The sequence below is a fragment of the Amblyomma maculatum genome, chromosome 4 (assembly GCF_055883805.1).
Source record: "Amblyomma maculatum isolate TAMU_Amacu chromosome 4, ASM5588380v1, whole genome shotgun sequence".
Lineage (NCBI taxonomy): Eukaryota > Metazoa > Arthropoda > Arachnida > Ixodida > Ixodidae > Amblyomma > Amblyomma maculatum.
The window spans coordinates 123,260,339-123,286,534 of NC_139347.1; the positions used below are offsets into that span (position 1 = coordinate 123,260,339).

A 26,196-nucleotide genomic window follows, 5' to 3' on the forward strand; every position below is an offset into this window, starting at 1 on the left:
TCAGTCCTGACACATTCTGAAAAAGATAACATAAAGACATCACTTACCCTCTGAATGATTATTTTCAAAATTTTGCGCTCGATAAACGTTCGACAGCGCGTGGTGCCTGCCCACATTGAACTGCAGGGTAACATGTGCAGTGCAGCTGAGGATTCGCAGTCACTCACATAGAAAAAAATGATATTTGTATGAAAATAAACAACACGAAATTAGATCACGCAGCTACTGCAGCATCGGTCGCGCTACCGTATCGGCGCATAGTCGGCGTGGAGCAAACTTCGACCGCAGCGCCATCTCAGTTCCTAGGCGCGAAGCGTGGCCGCTTTTGGAGGTGCAGTTTCAGAACTGAAAAGGATCTATAAACGATGGTTATATCATACGATCGTCAAAGCCGAGCCAATATCACGCTTCTGCCTTGATGGTTGCCATAGCGACTGCGCCGCCAAACGGCTATTCTAGTTCGATATATTTTAGGACAACCAATTAAAACCTTCTTCTGTGAAGAAGCCCAAACCTCATGTAAAACCCGTACAAAGAAGGCTTAGAGGTATGAATAAATAAGTAAATAAATAGATTTCCTATTCCGCAGTTGTATGAGGTTTTGTTTATAGTTTATTTTTCAGTGACGCCATAAAATACAAATCTGCAGGATCCTGAAAAAACGTGCTTTCTTGCACCTGACGTGATTATGTATGTTCAGCACCCAACACGATCAGTACACTAGTAATGCAGTGGCATACAGTTGAAACATGAAAATACAGTTTTGTATGCTCAGAAAGATAAAAATAAATACATAATAGAAAAAACATGTCAAACGCCCAAAATACAAAATGTTTAGTATCACTCACCTCTACGCACATACACAAACAGAAATTACATACGTAACCAAGAACAAAAAAAAGGTTAGTAAACGTTTTAGCAGCTTTTAACATTCTAAGAACTTTCTTTCTAATAAAGAAAAAGTATATTTCGTCCAAAGCACGCTTGAAAGCATTAAGTGATGTGTGCTGTGAATTAAGAAAACAAGAGGCTTATTTTTATTATAAAGCATAACTAATTGGAATCTTAGACCATAGTTTTTTCTCAGATTTGGCACTCTATGTTGTTTACTTCTTAGATCAATGTTTTTATTTAGAACCATATACCTTTGTGCAAAATTTTCACGTTTTTTCACCTTAAGTGAGGCTATGACACGATAGTCTCAGAGGCAGACTTTAAGTATCCCCCGTAATGCTTTTCTGGCGCAACAGCTCCTCTGGCTCCCAACAACTGTGCTAATGTCTGAACCTCCCCAGATGATTTACTCATTTGCATTGCTTCTGAGGCTTTCCTTACCATGTTATTGCTTTTATTTTCGTCGTTTTTATTGCGCCCGAAGATTGTACTTGAATTTGTTTAGAATATAGTAAAACAACATACCTAGAGTTATGCAACTCTTATTATAAGACACTTTGGGAAGCTTAATAGCTCATGATATATACCTGTCTAGAATACTACGTATCATACGTGATTGTTAGGCCAAGGTATGTTCTTTTGTGTACTGTATTTCCGCAGTTTGGCTATTGTACTGTACATCGGTAAAGACAAGACTGCCCTTGTGCTAGAAACAAAAATGTTAGGTGTCAGTTTTAGCAAACATTTGGTGTAGAGCTCGCATTTGAAGCCCATATTGTTAGCGGAAGTTGTTGGGCTGCTGTCATAATAAGACATATTAGTTTGAGCCAGACAATATCTGAACAAAAAAATTTCCGATCATTACGTTACTTCCTAATGCGAAATTTGAGCGCAGCTGTCAGCTGTTTCGCCTTTTTTGATAGATTGAGGCCAAGATTTCGAGCAAAACACGTGTGTACAATTACAAGCAACTATTTTATTCTTCACACATATTTCTTCAAGAAACACTCCCTTACCATTTCTTGACTGTCGTGCAGGAAGCTTTGTGGTCGGAAAAATGAAGAGACTAGTTAGGTTATTTGCAGGTTGCAGGAGGCAGCGCGTGGGCCCATGCTTTTCTCTGTGTGTGAATTCTCGGTTATTGCACATGTTACCCTGCAGTTCGGCGTAGGCGCTCGCATTATTCTTGAATTATTATCTTTGCAGTGTGTAAATACGATTCGCTAAAAAGGAAGAGGACGACAATTTTTTCCAACAACAAGTTATGACCGCGTTAGATCACGTGAACGCTGCTATAGCAGATATGCGCGCAGAACTGGCAAGGAGAGACGAGAGAATTCAGTTGATTTATCAAACAATTCATAACGTTAAAAATGGCTCTTTATTACAGTTGAAATAGTATTTCGCAGAGGAACTGTACGGGCTTCGGTCGCAAATGCGTGGTACTGCAAACATTTCTGATTATATTGACAAACCCAAAGTAATCGTGTTGAAGGAGTCGGTAAGCACGCTAAGCTAGCGAGTTACAAATCGCACGCAGGGCGAGATGATAACACGCGAGTAGTCACCCTTGTCAAAAAAAATACAACGGTGTTGTAGCATGATACCGGACACAGAATCTTTGATCATGTATTGATCGAGATAATCCCACAAAAAAAGAAAATTCAAAAGTGTATTCATTCTAAATGTATACAGCCCGCCTCGACAAAAACATCAATGCGGCTTCGATGAGCTCTTTGCCAAAGTGCGAGTGATCGCGAAAACAGGACCCCTGCTGATATTAGGGGGCTTTAACCCGCATCACACGGCATGGGGGTATAGACACGCGAAGGTAAAAGGACGCGAACTATGGAACAGCATTCAGCAGAATGGCTTATTGCTTCTAACGGATCCCCTGAAACCAACCCGCCAGGGCAACAGCGTTTCGATAGACACATCCCGGGACTTAACTCTAACCGGAGGCTGCGTTTCCGCCACATGGTGCAACACGGGTGAAACTTTAGGCACCGACCATAACATAAAAATTGTGGTAAACAACGGCCCACCGGTTGCCCGCACCAAGAAAGCGACATTGATAAACTGGGAGTTTTTGCTAAATGACGGCACAGGTGACGAGGAAGGCATAAATAACAGTCACGATTGGAATAAAAGGGTGCAAGCAACGAAGCAACTAAGGAGGTAGAGGTTGACGAGGATGTTGATGGAGTCATCATCATCATCATCAGCCTGATTATACCCACTTCAGGGCGAAGGCCTCTCCCATATTTCTCCACTTAACCCGGTTCTGTGCTAGCTGCATCCACTTGAGCCCTGCGAACTTCATAATCTCATCCGCCCACCTAACTTTCTGCCGCCCCCTGCTACGCTTTCCTTCCCTTGGAATCCAGTTTGTTACCCTCAGCGACCATCGGTTATCCTCTCTTCGCACTACATGTCCTGCCCATGTCCATTTCTTCTTCTTAATTTCTACTAGAATGTCGGTAACTTGAGTTATTTCTCTGACCCACTCTGCACGCTTTCTATCTCTTAATGTTATCCCAACAATTTTTCGTTCCATAGCCCTCTGGGTTGTCCTCAACTTAAGTAGAACTCTCTTGGTTAGCCTCCATGTTTCAGCCCCATAGGTGAGTACAGGTAAGATGCAACTATTGTATACTTTCCTCTTGAGCGATACCGGTAAGCTGCTAGTCATAATCTGCGAGTACTTGCCAAATGCGCTCCATCCCAATCTTATTCTTCTTATTTCCTTTTCATGGTCCGGATCTGCGGTTACTACCCGTCCTAAGTAAACATATTCGCCTACTATTTCCAGTATTTCGCTACCTAATGTAAACTGCTGTTCCTTCCCGAGGCTGTTGAACATTACCTTAGTCTTCTGCATATTGATTTTCAAGCCTACCTTTCTACTTTTCCTGTCTAGGTCATCAATCATTATTTGCAGTTCATCCCCCGAATTGCTTAGCAAGGCAATGTCATCGGCAAATCGCAGATTACTGAGGTATTCTCCATCTACCCTTATCCCTAACTGCTCCCATTCCAAGTCTCTGAATACTTCTTCTAAACAAGCTGTGAATAGTACTGGGGAGATTGTGTCTCCTTGCCTAACACCTTTCTTTATGGGAATATTGTTACTTGCTTTATGCAGAACTATGGTTGCTGTGCAGCCACTATATATATCTTGCAGCACTTTCACGTACGGCTCGTCTACCCCCTGATTTCGCAATGCCTGCATCACCGCCGAGGTTTCAACTGAGTCAAATGCTTTTTCGTAATCAATGAATGCTATGTATAAGGACTGGTTATATTCCGAGCATTTTTCTATCACCTGATTGATGGTATGGATATGATCGATAGTAGAGTACCGTTTCCGAAACCCTGCTTGATCCTTTGCTTGATTGCAGTCTAAGGTTGTCCTGATTCTATTAGCGATTACCTTAGTAAATACCTTATACGTAATAGACAGTAAGCTGATTGGCCTGTAATTTTTAAGGTCTTTAGAGTCCCCTTTCTTGTGAATGAGGATAATGTTTGCATTCTTCCATGGTTCCGGGACCGTCGATGACACCAGGCACTGCGTATACAGGGTGGCCAGTTTTTCTAGCACGATATCCCCCCCGTCCTTCAGCAAATCTGTAGTTATCTGATCCTCTCCAGCTGATTTCCCCCTTTTCATAGTTTCTAGTGCTTTCTTGACCTCGTCCTTCGCCACTGGTGGAACGTCTGACTGTTTTTCCCTACCGCCAATCTCATTACGGTCCTGACTACTTTGGCTACTCTAGAGATCTGTATAGAACTCCTCGGCTACTTTGACTATCTTTTCCATATTAGTGATGACGTTGCCCGCCTTGTCCCTTATCGCATACATCTGGTTTTTGCCTATGCCCAATTTCTTCTTTACCGCTTTAAGGCTTCCCCCGTTCTTTACAGCATGCTCAATTTTCTCCATGTTATACTTCCTTATATCGGCCACCTTGCGCTTATTGATTAGCTTTGATATCTCGGCCAATTCAATCTGGTCTGCTGGATTGGAAGCTTTCATACTCTGGCGTTTCTTAATCAAATTTTTCGTCTCCTTAGACAGCTTACCGGTATCCTCTCTAACTATCCTACCGCCTACTTCTACTGCGCACTCAGTAATGATATCTGTGAAATTATTGTTCCTTGCCTCTACGGTAATGTCGCCATCCTCAGTTAGAGCTGAATACCTATTCTGTAGCGAGATCCTGAACTCTTCTGCCCTCCCCCTAACCGCTAATTCGTTGATGGGTTTCTTTCTTACTAATCTGTTGCGTTCCCTCTTCAGATTTAGGCTAATTCGGGACCTCACCATCCTGTGGTCACTGCATCGCACTTTCCCGATTACCTCGACATCTTGCATAATGGCGGGGGTTGAACACATTATGAAGTCGATTTCATTTTTAGTCTCGCCGCTAGGACTTTTCCATGTCCATTTCCGGTTCTTCCGTTTGTTGAAGAAGGTATTCATGATTCGTAAGTTATTGCGCTCTGCAAACTCAACTAGTAACTCCCCCCCTGCTATTCCTAGAACAAATGCCATAGTCACCTACTGCCTTGTCTCCTGCCTGTTTTTTCCCTACCTTGGCATTGAAGTCGCCCATTAGTACAGTATACTGCGTCTTTACTTTTCGCATTGCCGATTCTACATCTTCATAGAAGCTTTCAACTGCCTGGTCATCATAACTACATGTAGGTGCATAGGCCTGTACAACCTTCAGTTTATACCGCTTATTAAGCCTAATTACGATGCCTGCAACCCTCTCATTAATACTATAGAATTCATCTATATTACCCGCTATATACTTATTGACAAGAAAACCTACTCCTAGTTGCCGCCTCTCTGGTAAACCTCGATAACACAGTACATGCCCATCCTTCAGGATGGTATATGCCTCATTTGGCCTCCTAACCTCACTAAGCGCTATGACATCCCATTTCATGCCCTCTAGTTCCTCTAACAGCACTGCTAAACTAGCTTCACTAGCTAGGGTTCTAGCATTAAACGTTGCCAGGGTCAGTTTCCAATGGCGGCCTTTCCAGCGGAGCCAGGCTTTCTTAGCACCCCCTGCTGCGTCACAGGTCTGACCGCCGCCGTGGTCAGTTGTTCCGCAGCCGCTGGTGACTGAGGGCCGGGGTTTTATGGAGCTTATCATAGGAGGTTGCGGCCAATTACTGCCCCAGGGTGGCCAAATCCTGTTCTGGTGAGGGAGTGCGTTGCCGGAGGTGTTCACCGGCATCAGGTCGCACCCCAATGGAGTAGATCGCACCCAATGGAGGAGTTGATGGAGTAGATCGTCACAAGGTCAGTCTCTGGCGTAAAAAGAATCTAGAAACACGACTCACACAAAAAGGAGGAAATATGAACTTGTGCAGGCAATTGGCAGTGCTGAACAAGAAAATTGAAAAATGCGCAATCGTTTTAACGATGTAAACCTGGGGCAACAGTTGGGACAAACGGGACAGGCACTTCGGAAAGGAAAGTACGTGGCACCTACTTTGGCATGTTTTTGATCCCGACACGTCTCAACGAGCCAACGAGGCCAGGCAGCAATTTCAAAGGCTAATACACACCTTCAACGGGACCGCGGCTATACTCTCATATCCCAAGTCCGAGACCGGTACTTTTGGACTGCGCAAATCTTACAGGTCAATGAATGGATCGCAAACATGCGGGAATGAAAGAAGCTAACCTCCTTAGGATAGTCCAGTATTTCATAATCAGCAGGATAGTCTATGTGGCGCCGTATTTACGGCTTCACAAGGCGAAAAAGAAGAAACTAGACGTTCTCATTCGTAACAGGATCAAAACGGCACTAGGTTTATCACCCAATATATTGACAAACGAGACTTTGTTTCCAATACCATCGAAGAGCTCATTGAGGCTGCAACGACCTCACAATACCATAGAATGTTGCGCAGTCGTACTGGTCGGAGCATTTTGGGGAAACTGGGCAATGAGCCGCAAGCATGCTCCAGACGTACAGACAAGGTTACAAGACAGGTTAGGGGCAAATTAAAAATACCTCCGCTCCCAACAAGCACGCACCCCGTCTACCATGACAGCCAGAGGGGCGGGGGGGGGGGGGGGGGGGTAGAGCAGCAGCGCTGCAAGGCCGTTCTGAGTGCAGACAGGACGTTTAGTATACAGGTGCCGCACAATGCGCGGACGATATGGGACGAGTTTCGCGTAAGATTGGGACGCGTTTCAGTAACAACTAGAAAGAACTGGGGCTCGGTAGTTTTCTGGAGCATCCGACACTCGACTACAAGGAAGGCAGAAGAGGTGGCCATTGCTCTAGCTCTAATCCAGCAACAGGTCAAAATTATAGTTACAGACTCAAAATCAGCGAATAGACACTTTGACGCGGGCCGCATTTCTTCCATAGCAGGAAGAGTGTTGGCCAGTGGTCCACCACCGGCAGATCAGGTCGCGCTCATTTGGACACCGGCACACCAGGAGTTGAGGGAAAACGAGAAAGCGGACGCACTGGCCCGAGGATTAGCTACCTTCCGAGATCCCAGTGACGTCTTATACGCAACCCCGTAACCGTTGCGCGATGAGGAGTCCCTACAGTTCGATGGCGGCCTTAATTCATACTACGATATCCTAAATCATTGCAAATTAGACATATCAATATTTCCAAAAGTGTGTAAGCAACTCACCAAAAGCGAGGAAGCTGTGTGGTGTAAGCTACAAACTGGAGTATTCTCGAAACCCCAGCTTTACAGCAAGTGGCACCCGGAAATTTTCAGCCCCAGGTGCAAACGTTGCGATGGCATAGTGGACATGATCCACATGATACGGAAGTCTCCTAGATTTGGAGAACCTGACAGAACAGATGTGTCCTGGGAGGCACTACTTCACAAACCGGGGGAAAAAGGGCAACGTGACGTCATTCGTCTCACAGCGGCAGCTGCTCAGATCCAGGACATTTCGGTCGACAGCTGAACGGGAGGACATGGCTGAGACAGATCTGCGCATCGGATTCTCGCCAACCTTCTGACGGGTGCAATAAGTGTTATTTCTCTCTCTCTAAAGTGTGCACCATGTGTGGTCACATCTTCCACTCGAGCTCTGAAGCGTACCTTTCATAATTGGTTCACAGGAATTGAAAGGCGCAGTATCTGTCGCACTTGTTTCTGTGGACACCTGAATCGCACCGTAAGGGAAGCAAGGAAGGCAGCTGGAAGTGAAACTGGTGCTGGTTTCGAGGGACAATGCCGACGACGACGATGACGCGAAACCCAGGAACGGGCGCCAAAGAGCTGTGCTCTAAAATGCTGATGGTGGCCACTCACTCAACCAACTACATGCTAACCAAACCGGACTTTAACCGCGGACAGAGAGAGCAGGGATAGACCGAAAGGTACGCACCGAGAGGATTTGAAAAGTGTATCAACTTAGACATCCCTTAATAAGCATACACATGCCCGCTTACACATGCTACGCGTAGTCGTGCGGGTAGCGCACGACTAGGTTCTTATGCTAGTGACAATTATAATAGCACAATGACAATTATATGTCCTTTATTTTTTTTTTTGTTTCTTCTGAGACAACCAAAGACAATTATATGTCCTTTATTTCTTTTTTTTTTTTTGGGGGGGGGGGGTTGGTTAGTTGGTTTGGTGGGGTTTAACGTCCCAAATCAACTCAGGCTATGAGAGACGCTGTAGTGAAGGACTCCGGAAATTTCTACCACCTGCACGTGCACTGAGATCGCACAGCACACGGGCGCCTTGCTTTTCGCCTCCATCGAAAAGCTGTCGCCGAGGCCGGAATTCGATCCCGCGTCCTTTGGAACAGTGGTCGAGCGCTGTAACCACTGCGCCAGCCCGGCGGGACTATTTTTTTTGTTACTTCAGGACGGTTGTGTTGCATGTTCACTGCGTGTACGTGTGCTTCTCACCTCCTCTTCCGGTGACGCACAGGAAGGTAAACGCGGCCAGCGCTGTGGCCCACAAAACGCGGTCGCCCAGGGCCAGCAACACCTTTGCCAGATTTCCGTGCTCGGTACCTCGCGTCCACTCGTACCTGTAGATGACACACGCCGAACTCAGACCTATGGCTGTGGCCCACAGCGCTGCCTCGACGCCCTGCGAGTGCAAAGGTTTGTTACTGTAGGAGCAGTACGTTACTCATCTGCTCAATAAAATGCATCGAGTAAAGAGCCGCATCTCGTTACTGAACATAAAAAATACTCAGTACTGCGTCAGAACCTGTATTTAAGGTTACGGCTCTTTCCAAACACAGTAACTCGAAGCATGCTCAATGTTCCAAGCTTAATTGTGATCAGTTGTTGTCAAAATATTATCCTACGGTGATGGAAATATGGATAAGCCGTTAAGATTAAGCATGATGCGATGACCTGCATGGCCAGTGACCCTTAAGTCTCGTGGCCCTCCTTTCTTAGCAGAGGCGCCAATTTAACCCCGATCGTGATTCCGTGCAGATTTTTTCCTTCTTTTGATTTATTCTCCATTGCTCTGAAAGGCGTAGGCTGAAAGGGGTGATCCACAGTAGATCATGCAATCGTGCATGTTTTCAACAAAACTTCAGTGAACATCTAACATTCTTATTAACAATACCACGGAGGACCTTTAATGGTTCCAATGTGCCGGTAACTCTTCTAGATCATCATTCGTCTGCGTTCACTTTGCTATTGGCTTAATCGCTAATCTTAAGAGTTCTTCTACTATCTTAAGCTTAATAAGCAAATAAGTCATGTGAAGCTCATGCCGACATAGATGCTAAACTCTTACCTAATCAAACCTTAGCAATTTCCCGGCGTGACCTACGAGTAGCGCATCTGACTCGAAATCCGAGAATACCGGTTTCTCTTCTTATCTCAGAAGAAATGGCCTAGTCGGTTGTTCCTGCCATTCTGGTGCCGTGCGCACTCATGACTCACAACGCTGCCACGAAATCAATAACCGGTCATGAAGCCTTCAATTTACCACCTCCAGAATCATTCTCGGTATTGTTATCCTAAGCTGTGAAATACATCACCGCATTTTCTACAGCAGAGCGCATTAGCACTCACACTTTAAAACTAAGGTCTTACTTTGATAATGTGTCGTTTAAAAAGCAGCGTCTGCGACACAGGAGACGAGACGAAACACAAACAGGAGGTTCTGAACTTAAAACTGAATATTATTCGAACGCAAGCTGTTATTTTAAACACTTATATACACGTGCGCAAAGGTGCCTTATCAAACACAGATACACTGCAACCACTCATTTGCGATATAAAAATAGAAGATGGAACATACTGGAAACACTGTTCCAAGGAACGTGTGCTATTATCCCAAACCCGCTGCCCACAGTGAAGCATCCTCATTTCCATGCTCGATAAAGTTATTCGAGGCTTTCCTCACACGGCCGTCTCCATTTCTGAATACCTGGAATGAGTCAGCAATCTCTTTTGTACGCTGGTCATCGTGCGCAAACATTGCTGTGTAAACAAAAAAAAAACGGAGAACACAAAGAGAAATTTATTCAACTCCAAACAGAAAGAAACCTATCAATCGCACGCAAAGCAGTGTTGTGCTGTATTTCTACTTTCCTTGCTGATTATGGATTTGCAGAGTTCTGAGACGCGAACCTTGATGCATCGAATGGTCTCGTCGATGTACACACGTCCACAAGACAAATGGAAGAGATAAACCACGGCCTTCCTACATGCAATATACTTGCCTTTATGCTTAATATTGCAAATATTCTTACTAACCTTCCCCTCGCGTTTCTTCCGTATTGCAGTCCTTAGTTTTCCAGTTTCTTGGGAGCGGAAAAACGAAACCTTGTTCTGTAACGGGCCCCTACTCTATTAAGCCGGTGCGACAAGGCGTGAATGTACGGCATAACCGCCAACCTTCTTTCTTTTGCACCAGAACAGAGTTCTTCGGAGGGCCCGGATGCCTTCACCTTTTAGACATCCTTTCAGCACAGGACGCGATGACACCCTCCGGATAACTGCATCTTTGCACCTGCTCACCTGTGCGAGGAGACTGTTTCCCATCTCACGGGGTAAGATTTATTCACGGCCATACCTATGCGGCTCTTGACAATAAAAGGTTTTACAATTTTAGAATAAAAAAAAACTATAATTGAGAAAAGGATTCTCGCTCCTAGGGAGTACTCCCAACGTACATACTTGAGATCAGAGGTTATTTTCAAGTCCAGAAACTGCAAGTATCCTTGTTGAGGAACTTTGTGTGTGGACGCCACTCCCAACTCATTGTGGTCAAAAGCATAAAGGGAAATAAACTCTGCTCACGGAGACCTGCCTAGTACCAAAAAATCATCTACGTAGCTCAAACTGCGAGTGCCATTTCTGGCCAGCTCTTTCTCCACTAGTTTGTCAACCCTACCCAGAAAAATATAATGGCTAGCAACAAGCAAAATAATGACAAGCAACTGAACGAAGAGGGTAAGCACCAGCAAGCGAAAATGACAAAGAAGGCGGAACAATCAAGACGTGAAATGTATTTAGCCGCCGTGCGGTTTTCCACGTTCCAGATAAACGTGGCGACATCGAGGTCTTTTTTCATTTCTACGTAACAGGATCAACCAGCAGCATAGCGTCCAAAGAAGTATACACCAGTCAGCAGAAGGCAAATGAGAAGGAAGAGAGCCACATCATGTCCTCGAGGCCAGTACTGTAAGCGGAAATCGCATGTTGATTTCAATTACAGGTGTATGCTCCTGAGTACATTATTCAATTTTGTTGGGCGTACGAAGTAAGAGTGCGTATGTGTTGGCCGCTGCGTTGAGTGCGCTGGAAATAGCGTGAACACGACGCTTTTAGTCACCCGTGCCGCAGCGTCCGCCACAAGCAGGGACCACAGTGGCGCCATGTATTGACACTGAGTAGAATCACATGCACGCTGGTTTGTAAAACTTATAATCTTTAATTACTGATAAAAACAACAGCCGCACTATTAGCCTTTTTGTTGCAACGAGAAAAACTACACAATGCCAAAAATGAGAGCGCTGACAAGAATCCTGAGACTGCATTTTGATGCTGTGACGACCACACATAAATCTTGGCGATATTCCTTGCAGCTTGAAATTCGCGATGACATTTATAAAACAAGTAATATTTCTAGCTTAGGCCTTGGCGCATTGGCGAGGGAGAGAATGTGTGTAATAAAAGTGAGAACAACCATTTAAGGCGAGCTAGAGCGTCGGAGAAAGCAGCACCGAGTTGTATTCGTTTCATGCGGACGACCAGGGCACCGCCAAGTTGTCAACCTGTCCCGCAGCGTGCGCAGCAACCAGCGTACGCTGGAATTTGATGCGTGCGTCCACCCACATGACACGTAGAGTTACGTACGGATCTGTGCATGTACATTCGTTAACCGCATCGTCGCTCGATACATATTGTCACTTGGGGGCGACAACGCCGATGACACAAATGAGGAGTCTGGGTGTGCACTGAAGAATATCTTCATGGGACTGACTTGCGCCCGCAAAAGAACTGAGCGGCCTGGCGGCGGCGATAGCAACAATCGTGCTCGGCTGTCGTCGAACAAGGAATTTCAATTACACGCGCCACCGCTAGATTTAAAGGCTGTAAGGAAAGATCGAGATAAAACCGCAAACGGTGACTAGCACAATATAGAACATTTTAGAAATATACGCGAGTGGATGGAATCTTCGAAACACATCTCGAAGCATCTTGCGCAACAAAAAACCTTGTAATGCTGCGTCTCGCGACAAAGAGCATGAACAAAAGCAACAGACAGAATCTATCCTCCAGCTAGAATCACTGTGATAAGACCGCAAACCGGTGGCTGTCACAAAATAACCAAAAAAGATCTGAATAGATCGCAGCAATACCGTCACTACTCACGCCCAAATAAAGATGTCTATCTCCTTTCTATTAAATGAAATATACTTTGGTTGGGTGGCGTTTAAGCGTTCTACTAGGCCATTGTCTACCGATGCTACATTGTCGCATGTCTATGGCTGGTCTGCATCATGTGCTACACAGCGTCAATAATGTGAGCTGTAAGCAACTCAACGATCAGTACTAATGACCGCAGCAGCGCCTTGGCGCAACACAATATTTGGCACAAACCTTCTGCTGCTGCAATAACGGTATCATTTTAAGCAATAAAATATCATTTTATCCATGTTAGCTTGTACATCGCGACAATTCAGCGTTTCCCAGTGGACAAAGATAGGACAAGGCCAAGTTGATTCATGTCTATTTGTTAGACCGCTCTTTTTTGCGACGCATTTTTCTTAGAGCCCGCTGGTTTCGAAATAGGGCCGTTCCGACGCTGCCGCTTGCAGCAGCATTTAACTTCACTACTACTTCATGACAAGAATAGTGCGGGTCAGCATTGCTTTCGCTGAAGCCATGAGAATTTACGACGGAAACCCAACTTGCCGGCAGACAGTCCGCTGTGACAAGAGCTTGAGACCTGTGGGAGTAACACGAATGATACCTCAAAGACGTCGGGTTGTTGCTTTCAAAGTAGCGCTTGCAGTAAATGCCATGTCACAGACTGAAGGACTGCACCCTACATAGAAAACCTCCGCGAACTCGGGAATTAGTCTTCTAGGCAGTATCACAGCGTTACATATAGCGGCGCAACTCATAGGTTGCCGTTTGAAGTTGCACCATACAGGCAATGTTACCGCGCAAAAAATGGTGAATATATTCGATGGTTTCTTGCTGACCGGTTCTGCAGGCGCTCACGGCAGTCTTTATCTTGATTTCTACCGGCCCGACTTGTAGCCGTGTTACGCCCTGCTCTTGCAAACGGAAGCTCCATTCCGCCAACCGGCCCCAAGGGATGTTGATCCTATTTATTTATTCATTTATTTATTGCAACCCTAAAGGCCCATTGAAGGGCTATTACATGAGGGAGTGGGGTACAGGGCATAAAATGGCTTCGATGATTTTAGTATTGATGGGTCAGTATTGAGCACGACATCTGCAGGCAAGTCATTCAAGTCTTTCGCTGTGCGCACAAAGCATGAATACAGATGTGCATAAGTAAGGGCTTGCGGAGAATGCGTAGTCTTTCCGTGCTTTGTCGGCTGGAGGATAACAGACTCGCGCGGAACGTGATAATAGAATTTATGAAATAGAGATAGCCTTGCGATGCTACGCCGCTTAGCTAAATTCTTGAGATAAGCATTTTTTTAACTGGGTCACATTTTCATGATAAGAATGGACTGAGAAGATGATTCTAGCGGCGCGATTTTGTTTCACTTCTAGTGTGGTAGAAAGAATATTTTAAACATTGTCCACAGTAGCGCATGCATACTCTAGTTTGGGCCGTTCAAATGTTACATAGGCTAGTGATTTTAACGATGGCGTTGTTAGACGTAGTGTTCTGCGAAAATACTCTAGAACTCGATTTGGTTTCTTAGAAAATTGTTTGCTTTCGTTTCTGGGGTGTAACGTCCCAAAGCGACTCAGGCTATGAGAGATGCCATAGGTAGTAGAGTACTCCAGAAATTTCGACCCCCTGGGTTTCTTTAACGTGCACTGACATCGCACAGCACACGGGCGCCTTGTTTTTGCCTCCATCGAAACGCAGCCGCCGAGGCCGGGATTCAGTCCCGCATCCTTGGGAACAATAGTCGAGCACCGTAACCACTGCACCACCCCTTCATGTTTTAGAAACTTGTGTTACGTGATATGTCCTGTTAAAATCATGTGTTGAATTAATGCCAAGGTGGCTACATCCGCATTTTTTTGAGTTAGCAAATAAGTACTTCAAAGATGGTTCAGACAGACGCCTGTGAAAGGAAAGTAAAGAGCTTATGTTTTCACGTAAAGAGACATTAGCCATTTACTGCACCAAGTTAAAATGCGATCGATGTCGGATTGAAGAAGCTGGCGATCACTGAAACTAATCATAGGACAGTAAACAACACAATCGTCAGCAAATAAGCGTATGTTAGAGCATATGTCAGTTGGCAGGTCGCTCATATAAATAATGAAAACCACCCCAGTACTGTACCCTAGGCTACCCCAGATAGAACAGAGGAGCAGGAAGATGAGCCTTTTTTAGTGAGAACCAACTGTTGCCGGTTCGTTAGAAAGTTACGAAGCCAGTCAAGAACCAAGGAATTGAGATTAAGACATGAAAGCTTAAAAAAGCCATATGTGGGGAACTTTGTCAACGGCCTTTTAGAAATCTACGAAGAAGGCGTCCACTAGAATGTTGAGATGAAGTTTGGAGCTCAAGTCAATTATTGATAGAGCTAACTGAGTGTCGCAAGGAACCCCCTTTATAAAACCGTGTTGGTTAGCTTGAAATAAATTAACAGATACAAGACATTTCATGGTGCCAAAGAATTACATGCTCTATTAGTTTAGACGGAACGCTAGTAATGGATATCTGACGGTAATTATGACGGGAAGATGAAGGGCCTTTTTGGTAGTAAAATGACTTTGCCCACATGCAATGCCTGATGAAGCGATTGCTGAAAGATATGAGGCAACAGGACACTTATGATATGTTTTGTATATATTAGTACCTTCGCGTAAATGTCGTCAACACCTCCTGATGAGGTTAGTTCCAAAGAATCAAATCTTCTAATAATACCGTGGGGTTCGAACGATATATCACGCATAGCAGGGAAAACAGAGGACGGAAAATCAAGTAGATCACCATCTGGTTCCCGTGTGCATGCAGAACCAAAATGTGCGGTTTAATACTTCAGTGACATCAGGTTCTGCAAGTGCATCCATGTCATCATCACAAAGTGTTATTGAGCTGCTAAGGTTAGGACTGATGCATCTCCAGAACTGACGAGTGTTTCTGCGTAGCATTTCGTGGAGTGTGGTGTTCAAAAATGATTGATTAGCTTTAAAAAAATAGGCGCTAAATAGTTTTTCGGCTTCGTAAGACTTCTGACAGGAATTACGGTTGTTATTTCGTTTGGTTGTTCGAGAAAGAATTTTCTTCTTGTTATTGAGGCATTTTATTGTATTATTGAACCAAGCGGTAGTAACATGCTCGCTTACAGTAGTTGTAGGAATGTACTGTTGTATAAGAATGTTCATTTTATTCTTAAAAAGAGGCCAGGTAGTCTCGATAGATATTTTCTCAAAGTCAATAAGAAACGAAGTACATAAATTGTCAAGTTCACGATTAACGATCTGATAAAATCTTTTATCGTAAAACGTGAATGTTTTAGTTACTTTTTTATGTTTTGGTAGGTAGTTCAGAAACGTGGTGAGGATTATCGAATGGTCACTAGGGCGACGAAGATGTGAAAGAGATTACAAGTTACGAGCATATCGAGTGACAGTCGCAGACAGCACTAGATTGTCTTCTGATCGGAGGGGCCTGATTGCCTAGAGTAATGATAACCTCTGGCGTGGAATATATAGTTTCTTTTCGAACGCCAATTTGCTCTGTTCTCATTGGTGGTAACTTTTCAGAACCGTCCTACAACTGAATAAGGATGGTCCTGAGGCGCAAGTTGCTGACGTCAGTACAGACGTCCTTTTTTCGCGTTTTTATCGCACGGTCTAAAATTGGGGGACAGTGGAGGCGACATCAAAGCTTATTAATACCTTCGACCTGGCTTACCTCCCAAAAATAGTGTGTATCTAGAGAGAAGGTTGCTGATTGTTGAGATATTATTGTAGAGCAATGTTGGGGGGGAGGGGGGGGGGAGAAAGCACTGGTAATATGCACAGACGCTCAAAAGAGGTCAAAGGGTCTTCTTACTGGTTGGTCTCAGAAATTTGGAACTGGCTGCGGTATTGTCGGGCTCTGATATGTTCTTGTACGCTGACAGAACGACCAAGGAATCGAAGTTCCCCGAAGCCGAAATTACTTTCCTTGGGCTAGGTAATTAGGTCAAAAAAATCGGTAGCTTATTTGAAGCACAGTGCGAAGCCGCTCCAAGTGTTGATCAAAGTTACATGAAAAAACGAAGGCGTTACCCTGATACACTAGGCCCATTTCCCGCTTCCACAAAATGAATAGTGTTCCTTATGCGTTCGAACGTGTCCGGAAGTATGCTAATTTTAGATGTAAGCACCTATATCTGCCAGCATCCTCTTGGCCCACCTGGTGAGGAGATTAGTCTGGAGCAATGTGGGTCATCGAGTGCGTCATCTATCCTATAGACAGCCAGAAAACGCCTCCTTACTCAGTGTCCGGTATTCATACAGAACTGTCTTGTTTTTCTTTTTCACTAGAACCACCAACAATACTCACGAGCTTATGGCCGACTTGGTAATGTTTTGGAAATGACATCGCTCGCCCAGCTGGAAAAGTGCGCTTGCATTTTGGAAACAAACCCTAGCAAAACCTTTGAGCGTGAAATATACGTTACGATGACTACAATCGTCGCTCCAGCCATTGTGGCGGGCAACTCTCTTGAAGTTGCCGTGTCAATTTCCGCACCTTCGTATAAATGACCTTGAAAATATGGTGTTTTTTGATGCTGGCATTATGGGTCCTAGGGACCTGTTATCAGTAGTCATTTCCCTGTTATCAGTGCACCCGATGGTCGAGGCTGCGACGGCATTGAGAGGGCGGCAAAGGCCCGCAATTCAGGTGACGTTCCGCTGAAGTAGAGGCGGTCGGTGTTGATGTTGCAGTAGTACACATGTAAGCAATCGTGCCCAGCACTGCTGCACCACATGTGTCTCATATATGGTACACAGAAGAGCAGATTCCAATAAGAGCGGTACTTGCTGTAGCGCCTTAAAATTCTAGTTCATCGACTCCTAACGCATGTCTCAATAGCTTATTGGTGCGAAGCATACTTTTCATATTTGCTTGACCGAACTTAGAATGAGAGCACCAAACAAAAAGGGCTGAACATCGCAGCGCCAAAGTGGGCTGGTAAACAAACTGACTTGGATGCTGCATGCATTAATAGCACTCTATGTAAACTCTGTGCCTTACCTTTGATATTTTGTTCTTCTTGTAGTGTTCCACTGCATAGAAAGTGATGCAGCCGCCGAAATAAGACGCAGCGTGGTAGGTAGGAAGCATGTAGAGGTCGGTTAGATTGTCCAGGAAATCACTGGGAAATGAGCACATCAAAATTACTTAGTGTATGAAAAGTATTCTTATGCTGCAATATTGCATATCTGCACTCTCTATTTCGAGATATACACTTTCATGTTACTTTAAACAGTTGCACTTTCGGGCAGCGAATAATCATGTTGAAAGCGCTAAGCATTTCTTCGCATATTTCTCCAAGCAATAACCTGAATTTTAAAAAAAAAGCTGAAATGCTGGAACATTTTGTGTGCAACAGCACATTATTTAGCGCTAATCGACAGGAGAACAGTAAGACAAGAACACAGGCGCTGTACTGACAACAGGTTTACTGAAGGGAGAAACGAGGCATATAAACATGTAACAAGCCCGCGCAGGCACAACTAAAAAGGAACTTAGTACACATGCACAAAATGAGCATTCGCAAAAGAAAATTTATCTCAGCATTACACCATACGATAGATGTTTAACTAGCACCATTTCGTCCCCCTTTCCTGATAAAGAATGCTTGCAAGGTTTGACGAGCAGTTTATTTTTCTGTAACTTCTGCCAAGACCATGCTCTGCGGAAAGGCTGTCAAGATGATTCGTGCACTTCTTATTTCCAGACATTTTACATGTTTCCTGAGTTGGCCGCTCATGCACTGTCCTGTCGTACATCTTTAACCTGAACGCACGCGCGTCGACGGCGGAACACAGCGTCGGAATGAGCGAGAATAGGCGCGTGCGCACAATGAGCACTCCGATGCAGCTGTCCTCTGCTAGGCTATTCTGTGAACGGGACCTCACCCCTGCTTCTTTCGAGCAACCCCCCCCTCCCCCCCATTATCGTTTTCATCCTTTCTATTTTCTGAACGCTTCCATCAAGTTATAAATAAGCGGGCAGGTGGTAGCGCTAGCGCTGGATGTAATGCGATATACGCCCGGTGATTATACTAGATGCGTATCAGCATTTTTCTCTTTGCTATGGGCCACGTTGCAGTCTCCTGCGGGAAGTCATCCTGTGGCAACGAAATCTGATGGGATTACTTCGCTTACCAATTCGCATCTACCTCTCATACAGAAAAGCAGGCGCTGCCACGTGGCCTTTTCTAATAGAGAACAGAAGGAAATGCGATAACCCACAAATACGCAGGTGGGGTTGGATCCGCTTCCCGTAACAGCCTTGCCGAAGACAGCTGCACCGGAGTGTTCATTGTGCGCACGGGCGTATTCTCGCTCATATCGCCGCTTATCGACTCGGCGGTCGACGCTCGTGTGTTCAGGTTAAAAAAGTGGGAGGGTGTACACCAGGTAACTTCTTTAACAGTACCGCGCGAGCATCGACTGCCCAGGGCTGCTGCACAGGACGACGCAGAAGAAGACAAGGCAAGCGAAGGCATGAGTATGCCCACAATTCTTGCCGCTATAGTGAGCCTCCTCTGTGGGGCTATATTTATTAGTGCGAAGCGACCCCCACCCGCTATCGGTTGGCATGCATCTGCACGCCAATAACCTGCCACTAGTTTTTATACGCTGGATAGGATAGGTTAGGATAAACTTTGTTGCTCTACTCTAAAGGTATTGCCGACAGTGTTCCTCCATCTTCTTTGCGTCGATGGCACTATAGCGTGGATAACATCTGCAATGAGGGCAAATTTAAAGAGCTTAGCACGTCGAATAACTATTTTCAATCATTAATTTTGGAACAAGTACTTGTCGAGGAGATTACCTAAATATCGGCATGAGTGAATTTAAAAGGAAACCTCCAGATGACAGTCCCTGAAAATACAACCAGTGGCAAATATAATATACTGGGAATGTTATAAGTTCGCACGAATCAAAGCCACAAGCACACAGCAGATAAAAGAAGTGCTCTCAAAAATCGGACATAAAACTTGATGTGGGTGCTTGCTTCCGACGAAGCAGAACAGACGAGGAGAACACGACACTCGCTCGCGTTAAAGCCCGCTCATGAAGCATGATTCGGCCCCATGTTCTTTCCCTCTACCAATTTCCGCTTTTCTCTGCCACGGCGCCGCTGCTCCGAGGAGTCAACGGTCGCGCGGTACTGCTAAGAAATTGGCCGGATGTACACTTTTCAACGTAGACGACATTTATAGCTGAATGCACAAAGCGTTTTTCATCGCTCTTCTGACAGCCCCATTTTTTTTTTATAACCTTTGCAAGTAGTGCGACGGCTCAGCTGAGCAAGTTTTCTGGGGACAGAAAGAACCCTCGGTACGTCAAACTGATTAGACACTTTTTGCAGGTTGTGGGAGATCTTCTGCAGGTTTGGGAGCACTTCCAGCCTCTCCTGACCATATCTGCCCCCTGAACGCTCCTGCGCTTACCGGGCTTCGTTACTCTTGAGAAGCATTTCCGAAACAATTATCCGGACCGAGCTAGGGAAGCGGGTCGAACATAGCCTCCACAATTATGAGCAACTTGCTCTCATTCGATGGACCCACGGTCTCCGTAGCGCTGAATCTAAGCATAGTTTCAATGGCTCTCTGTACTGTTTTTCAATTGGAGGTATTGTCCTTTGGCAGGATCGTTTTGTGCACGAGAGGAACGCGCCCTGCTAGCGTGACTTTCCCGGAACTTTAAATTCAAATATAACAACTAAAGAATGTCTTCCGCTGGAAATTAGTATATGTAAGCTATTTGCCAGAAGTTTAAAATAATCGAGAGCACACTTTACTGTTCACTCATTAAACATTGAAAAAAGCTTGCTTTAAAGAAAAATGAAATAAAAAGTTGTCCATATAACCAAAAACCTCGAAGTAACGGACTAAATGGTTAAAATGACTACATGAAGAGCGATCCCCGGCATGTTGCACACAACCGAGGACATACATGATCATATATAAATCATTTTCTCTTGAAAATACAACTGACCATCTAATTGGATAAATGTGCTATTAAAAAGTCTAATAGAACTAGAACGGTGTCTACCCACAAGGCTACTGAATTTTGGAATGCAAAATTACTGTTTTTGTCTATGCAAACTTTACGGCAGAGAGCAGTTCAGGATGAAGCACTGGCCAAAGCACCTCCTCCACATTCATAGCGAAGGAATAATCCACATCGGAATTGTTTTGAAATCAAGCGAACAATATCGGTTTATTTCTTCGCGAGGAAGGAGTCAGTTATTTCGAGACCATCAAAGCCTTCAAAAGCCACTTTGATGTGTTATGCGCACGCTTGCTCCATTTTGTCTGCCCTGTTGGCAGCTGTCGGGATTAATCGGCGTCATATTGCAGCCTACACGTGCCTTCACAGCCTGGGCTTCCTATAGATGATTGACATTTGCAGGCTGTATCTAGGTCGATCATTCTGAGTGTCTGACTTGCCATGCACGACGTCAAGAATAGAAGCTGGCAAGATGCTGGCGACAGTGGTTAGCGGATTGTTTCGGTTTTGCTCAGAACACGAAATCAATGTTAAAACGGCACACGCTCAGCTACTGACTGCACTATATTTCGCGCTTACCTATGGCATACCTGCCCTCATTGTTTTTCTCAGGAGAATAGGTTGTTGGATCGTTTTTGAAAATTCGATACGAATTCATGAAAGAAACCGCTAGCTGGCATTCTCGGCATGCGAAGAAAAGATAATTAGCTGCATTTATGTAATGCGAATCGCACATTGATTCTGTCACGCATCGAGTCATGCATATATACTTGTGAATTTTCGAAAATAAGATCAGTTTTCAGCCAGCGCTCTGTATATGTGTTCTCTATCTTCGTCCTCGTCCTTCGCGCTGTTTAAAATTTCATCATGAACAACTAAATAGCCAGCACCTCAACACTTGAATTACTGACTGGTGTGTCTGTCTAATTAGTGTGCAAAACATCCGCAGCACTGGGCACTGGTTAGGATATTCGACTGCTGATCCCAAGGATGCGGGATCAAATCACGGCCGCAACGGTCTCTTTTCGATGGACACGAAATGCAAGGCATCATGTGTGTTGTGCAATATTAGTGCACGCTTAGGAACCCCGTCGTGGTCGAAATCCCCCCCCCCCCCCACCTCCCCCCACTTTACGGCGTTTCGCATAGCCTGAGTCACTTTTGGATATTAAACCCCGGTAAACAAACCGAACCAATGTGAAAAACCAAACAGATTGTTTAGAGGTGCATTCAGTTACGCCGCACTAAATACAAATTTCGTATCCTAGAGTAGACGTATAATGACATGGTTATTGCAGTTCAATGCAAAGGTTTTAATATACGCATAATTTATTAATTACAATTGATATAAAACATATCCTAAAAGCAGTATTCTAGTACTGAACATTTGACGTTGTTCTCTTTAGACTTCTAATCTCTGTTAAGCTACCGAGAGCCTCAACGTGCAGATATTTTAATAATAATAACAATAATAATAATAATAATAAATATTAATAATAATAAAAATTGGTTCACAGGAACGGAAACATGCAGTATCTGTCACACTTGTTTCTGTGGGCACCTGACCCGCTGCGTATGGAGAAGGAGGAAGGTGAGAGTTAAAGCAGATCAAGATAAAAGGGCGGCTGTAGTGAAGGGCTGCGGAGTAATTTCGACCCCTTGGGGATCTTTAACGTGCACTGACATCGCACAGCCCACGGACGTCACTACATTTCACCTCCATCTAAACGGAGCCGACGATGGTCGGGATCGAACCCGGGAAATCAGGCACAGTAGTCGGGCGTCTTAACACTGCACCACCTCGGCGGGGCCGGATAGTCATATATTAATATTTATGAGTTTTCTGCTCGTACATAAATAATAAATACACCTTGGCTAATGCCTGTTGTTCCGTTTAATTAGTTTCCGTAAACTAAGGAATGTCGGGAGAGTCTATTTTGAATCAATCCTTTGTGCTCTATATAAGTAATATTTTTGCAGGTATTCGCTCATCATTCACTGTGTATAATGGCAACTGTAACGTTTGCAATATGCTAAGGAATGCACGTGATCAGGAGCCATTGCAAAACGATCTGGATAAAACTATGGCATTGCGTTTCAAGTCGCTAGGTTTCTGGTTTGGTCTATTGTGTACAACGTCCCAAGGCGAAATGGGCTTTGAGAAACGCCCTAGTGAAGAGCTTGAAAACTTTCGACCACCTGGGGTTCTTTAACATGCACTGACATCGCACAGCACTTGGGCGTCTTGCCTTTCGCCTCCATCGAAAAGCAGCCTGAGAGATTCGCTCCCCCGCCATTGTGCTCAGAAGTTGAACGCCCTGCCGGGATAGGATGATAGAATACAGCGGTTGCTAACAAACAATTCAAGGAGTTCGGCTGGGAATCCGCGTCGTTCAGATTTTATTGACGAAATTAGCCCATTTTTTCCATGAAAAGCACCTTACATGCGTTAAGCGGTCACTTTCATTTGCAGCGCATACTAATAAGTCGTAGAAACCAATAAATCGCTGCCAGGCTCGTGAAAACGGCCGATGCTGTGGTTCATTTGCATATGGTCAACGTAACATTTAGGGAAAATGTAAAGTTAGTGACATCTCCGATGAACTGTTTAGTGCACCGGGTAAAGGGCAAAACTAGAATAGGAAGTAAGCGAGACCTAGCGACTGCTAATTGCTGATACTGCTTAGCAAAAAGCAATGTGTGGAATTATCTGCTCACCTCGGTTGGGATTCAGCTTTCGAAACTAGGACACCTTTGCTGGATCTCTAATAAATCTATTTTAAGCACGTGGTGTTCATATGACGAAGTTTTTAATTGTTCGAAGGCATTGAAAGAATGACCATTAGGGACGCCTTTTTTCACTTTGTGTCAGATTTTAGCGGCTACAACTGGAACGGGCATGGGAAGTGCAAAAACATTGTCATAATAATAAGAAATTTAATTCTTATCATTATATCTCATGTCCCTCTGGATAAGAAAATGCTTGTTACTCTGTGCGCATGTCAATATAAAACCTTCACTACAGGTGGAGTCGTGTGCGTTGAAGCGGCCGCACTAGTCTATGCCCGTTCAGTGATATTTTAGCGCATAGCGCCTCTAGCGTTCAAATCTCCTTCCATTGCGGGAAGAACCTTTTTTATATTTATAAAGACACGGTATTTGATATAGACAGGGTATTTGCTAATAGCAGCGGTGAGATGATCCAGCGAGACCACCGCAGTGGGGGAAACTGCTAGCATGATCTTATGACTTTCTGCGACCAGAAAAAAACCGGGCTCGTCAACAGCATTGCAATCTCATTAGCTTTCACGGTTATTGTAAGATTACTCACCCAGAATATCATTACCCCGGAATAGCGAACAGCACAATCGGTTATAAATCTTCGATTTCACACTTGGAGAGGTGAAATTCAGAGGTTATAAAAGCGTTACATAAAATGTGATTACCAAACACAGTTCAACGCAGACGTCATTACGACATGTAAGTATACAAACAAATGATTTGCTGTGAAGAAAAGAATTGGATCATATGCCAATCGAACATGAAACCTATGAATTCCGAGTCAGAATGCTAACTCTGTGACATGCAGGGAGGTAAGCTATCCTGTAGCCTATAACACAATGTAGTAGCTTAAGATTATATGTCAATAGGTGGGATAAGAGGTAGTAATATATGAATGGTGGTTTAAAGAACGGTAAAGTACCTTTCCGTAAGCGGCAAATATACAACAGCGAGAATGTGCAATAGCAGTAGTGACAAGGAACCATTAATCTATAACCTCGGGGCTTAAGTGTCGCGCAAATGTTACAGCATGACTCAGGAAACGCCTGATATTGTGTACGTTTAGCATGCAGCCAACATACCAAAACAACGCCCTTCCATGTTCCGATCTCTCTAGGACTAGGTGGTGGTTCTACACTCAGTGTGGCACCGATCCGGTGGAAACCCCACCAATTAAATAATTTACTCATTTTGTGAATGCGCTCAGAAACAGCACTGCTTTCATTTTTCCCTTCGCTCAGCCTATCGGTGGCGGTGTTAAGAGCAAGCGAAAAGGGCTCACTCGAAATTTTTTGTCATCATGACGATGACCGGTGTATACTTGGTCCCGTACACTTGCCACGCCGTGAAGCAGCAGCCGGCAGCAGACAGCAGCGCGAAAGCAGCTACGATCACCCGTCGCCTGTGGGGAACGACACAAACGACAGCTTTTCAGAATAAGGAATGCACTCCGTTGGGTCTCAAATTTTAATTTCGCAAAAAAAAAAAAAACAGCGCCTCGTATATACAAGTGACATGCGCTGGCGCTTCCGTTGCGGCCAACTATGCCGCCAGTCGCAATTTTTGGTGTTCACGTCTTGCCTGTCTGCTCCGAAAGTGTTTTCGTCCTGCTGAGGCAAAGCTCGCGTGCCAGACTCATGTTGGGCTTAGAATCCGCATGCATCAAAATGGGGCGTGCAATTGTCGCCGGCGATAGTTGCATTGCAATGCGACGTAACCATTGTACAAACTTCACTTCAGTGTGGGCACACGAGCTGGCTAGCGCTGCTCGAGTAGAGATACGCGAAATGGGCGCATTGGCGAACGACATTCGTGGATTCATTTTTCTCTATTCCGGAATGAAAACTTGTAGAACGGTGAAAACAGCCGTTCAATGAACCCGAAAGTTCCCATGTGGTTTAAGTACACAACAGGAGAATTAAGAGGACGCGACAAGATGGCTGCGGTGGGTACTATGGTGACTTAGAGTTACTCTGGATGACGTATCTCTGGAGAGCCCTCGATTTCAATCACTTCTACGTATCTTTCCTGGACATTGCGCTTCACAGTTTAATGTCGCGGTTACCGACGAACCTTTAAAATGAGGTGCATTCACAGTAAGCGCAGGAGGGACTCTAATTGAACTTTCTGAAAGCTGTGAAATGATATGTGGCCTCATGCTACTTTGGACCCGGAAATGAGTCTTCGGGGCACGTGCCTTGTTTCCTGAGGGTGTCGCGGCCACCCTAACCGTGAATTTTTTTACTTGCACGCTACTGAAAATCTATGCTTGCGTAAGGACGATAACACCACCCCAGCAACCTGCCACTTTCTCGGTTACTGCACCACCCGTGCACTGTTTTACAGATATGAACACGAAGGGCAGACACCGCAGAGATGAAGCGCGGACTACCGAGTAATATCTGCTAGACACTCGCGTGTCGACCTTATCTACACGCATTGTGCAAAAATGAGCCACCACAGTGCACTTAGCCCAGTGTGATGCCCTAATTAGTGACCATTGCGAAAGTGGACAGAAACCTTTGTGTAAAAAAATATTATTGAAGGGCGTAGTAATTCAGACGACCCAGATAATATAATTATATATATTGTTACGGTACGCAGTGAAAGAGAC

General features: G+C 44.7%; 1 protein-coding gene across 1 annotated transcript in view; it reads right to left on the minus strand.

Moving 5' to 3' along the window:
- LOC146192284 (nose resistant to fluoxetine protein 6-like) overlaps positions 1-26,196 on the minus strand; it is a 98,115-nt gene that overhangs the window by 10,687 nt on the left and 61,232 nt on the right. The window contains exons 11-13 of the mRNA XM_084600449.1: positions 24,865-24,984; positions 17,809-17,929; positions 8,820-9,006 (exon numbers count right to left, since the gene is read on the minus strand). Coding sequence (XP_084456575.1) covers positions 8,820-9,006; positions 17,809-17,929; positions 24,865-24,984 — 428 coding nt within the window. The remainder of the gene's footprint in view (positions 1-8,819; positions 9,007-17,808; positions 17,930-24,864; positions 24,985-26,196) is intronic.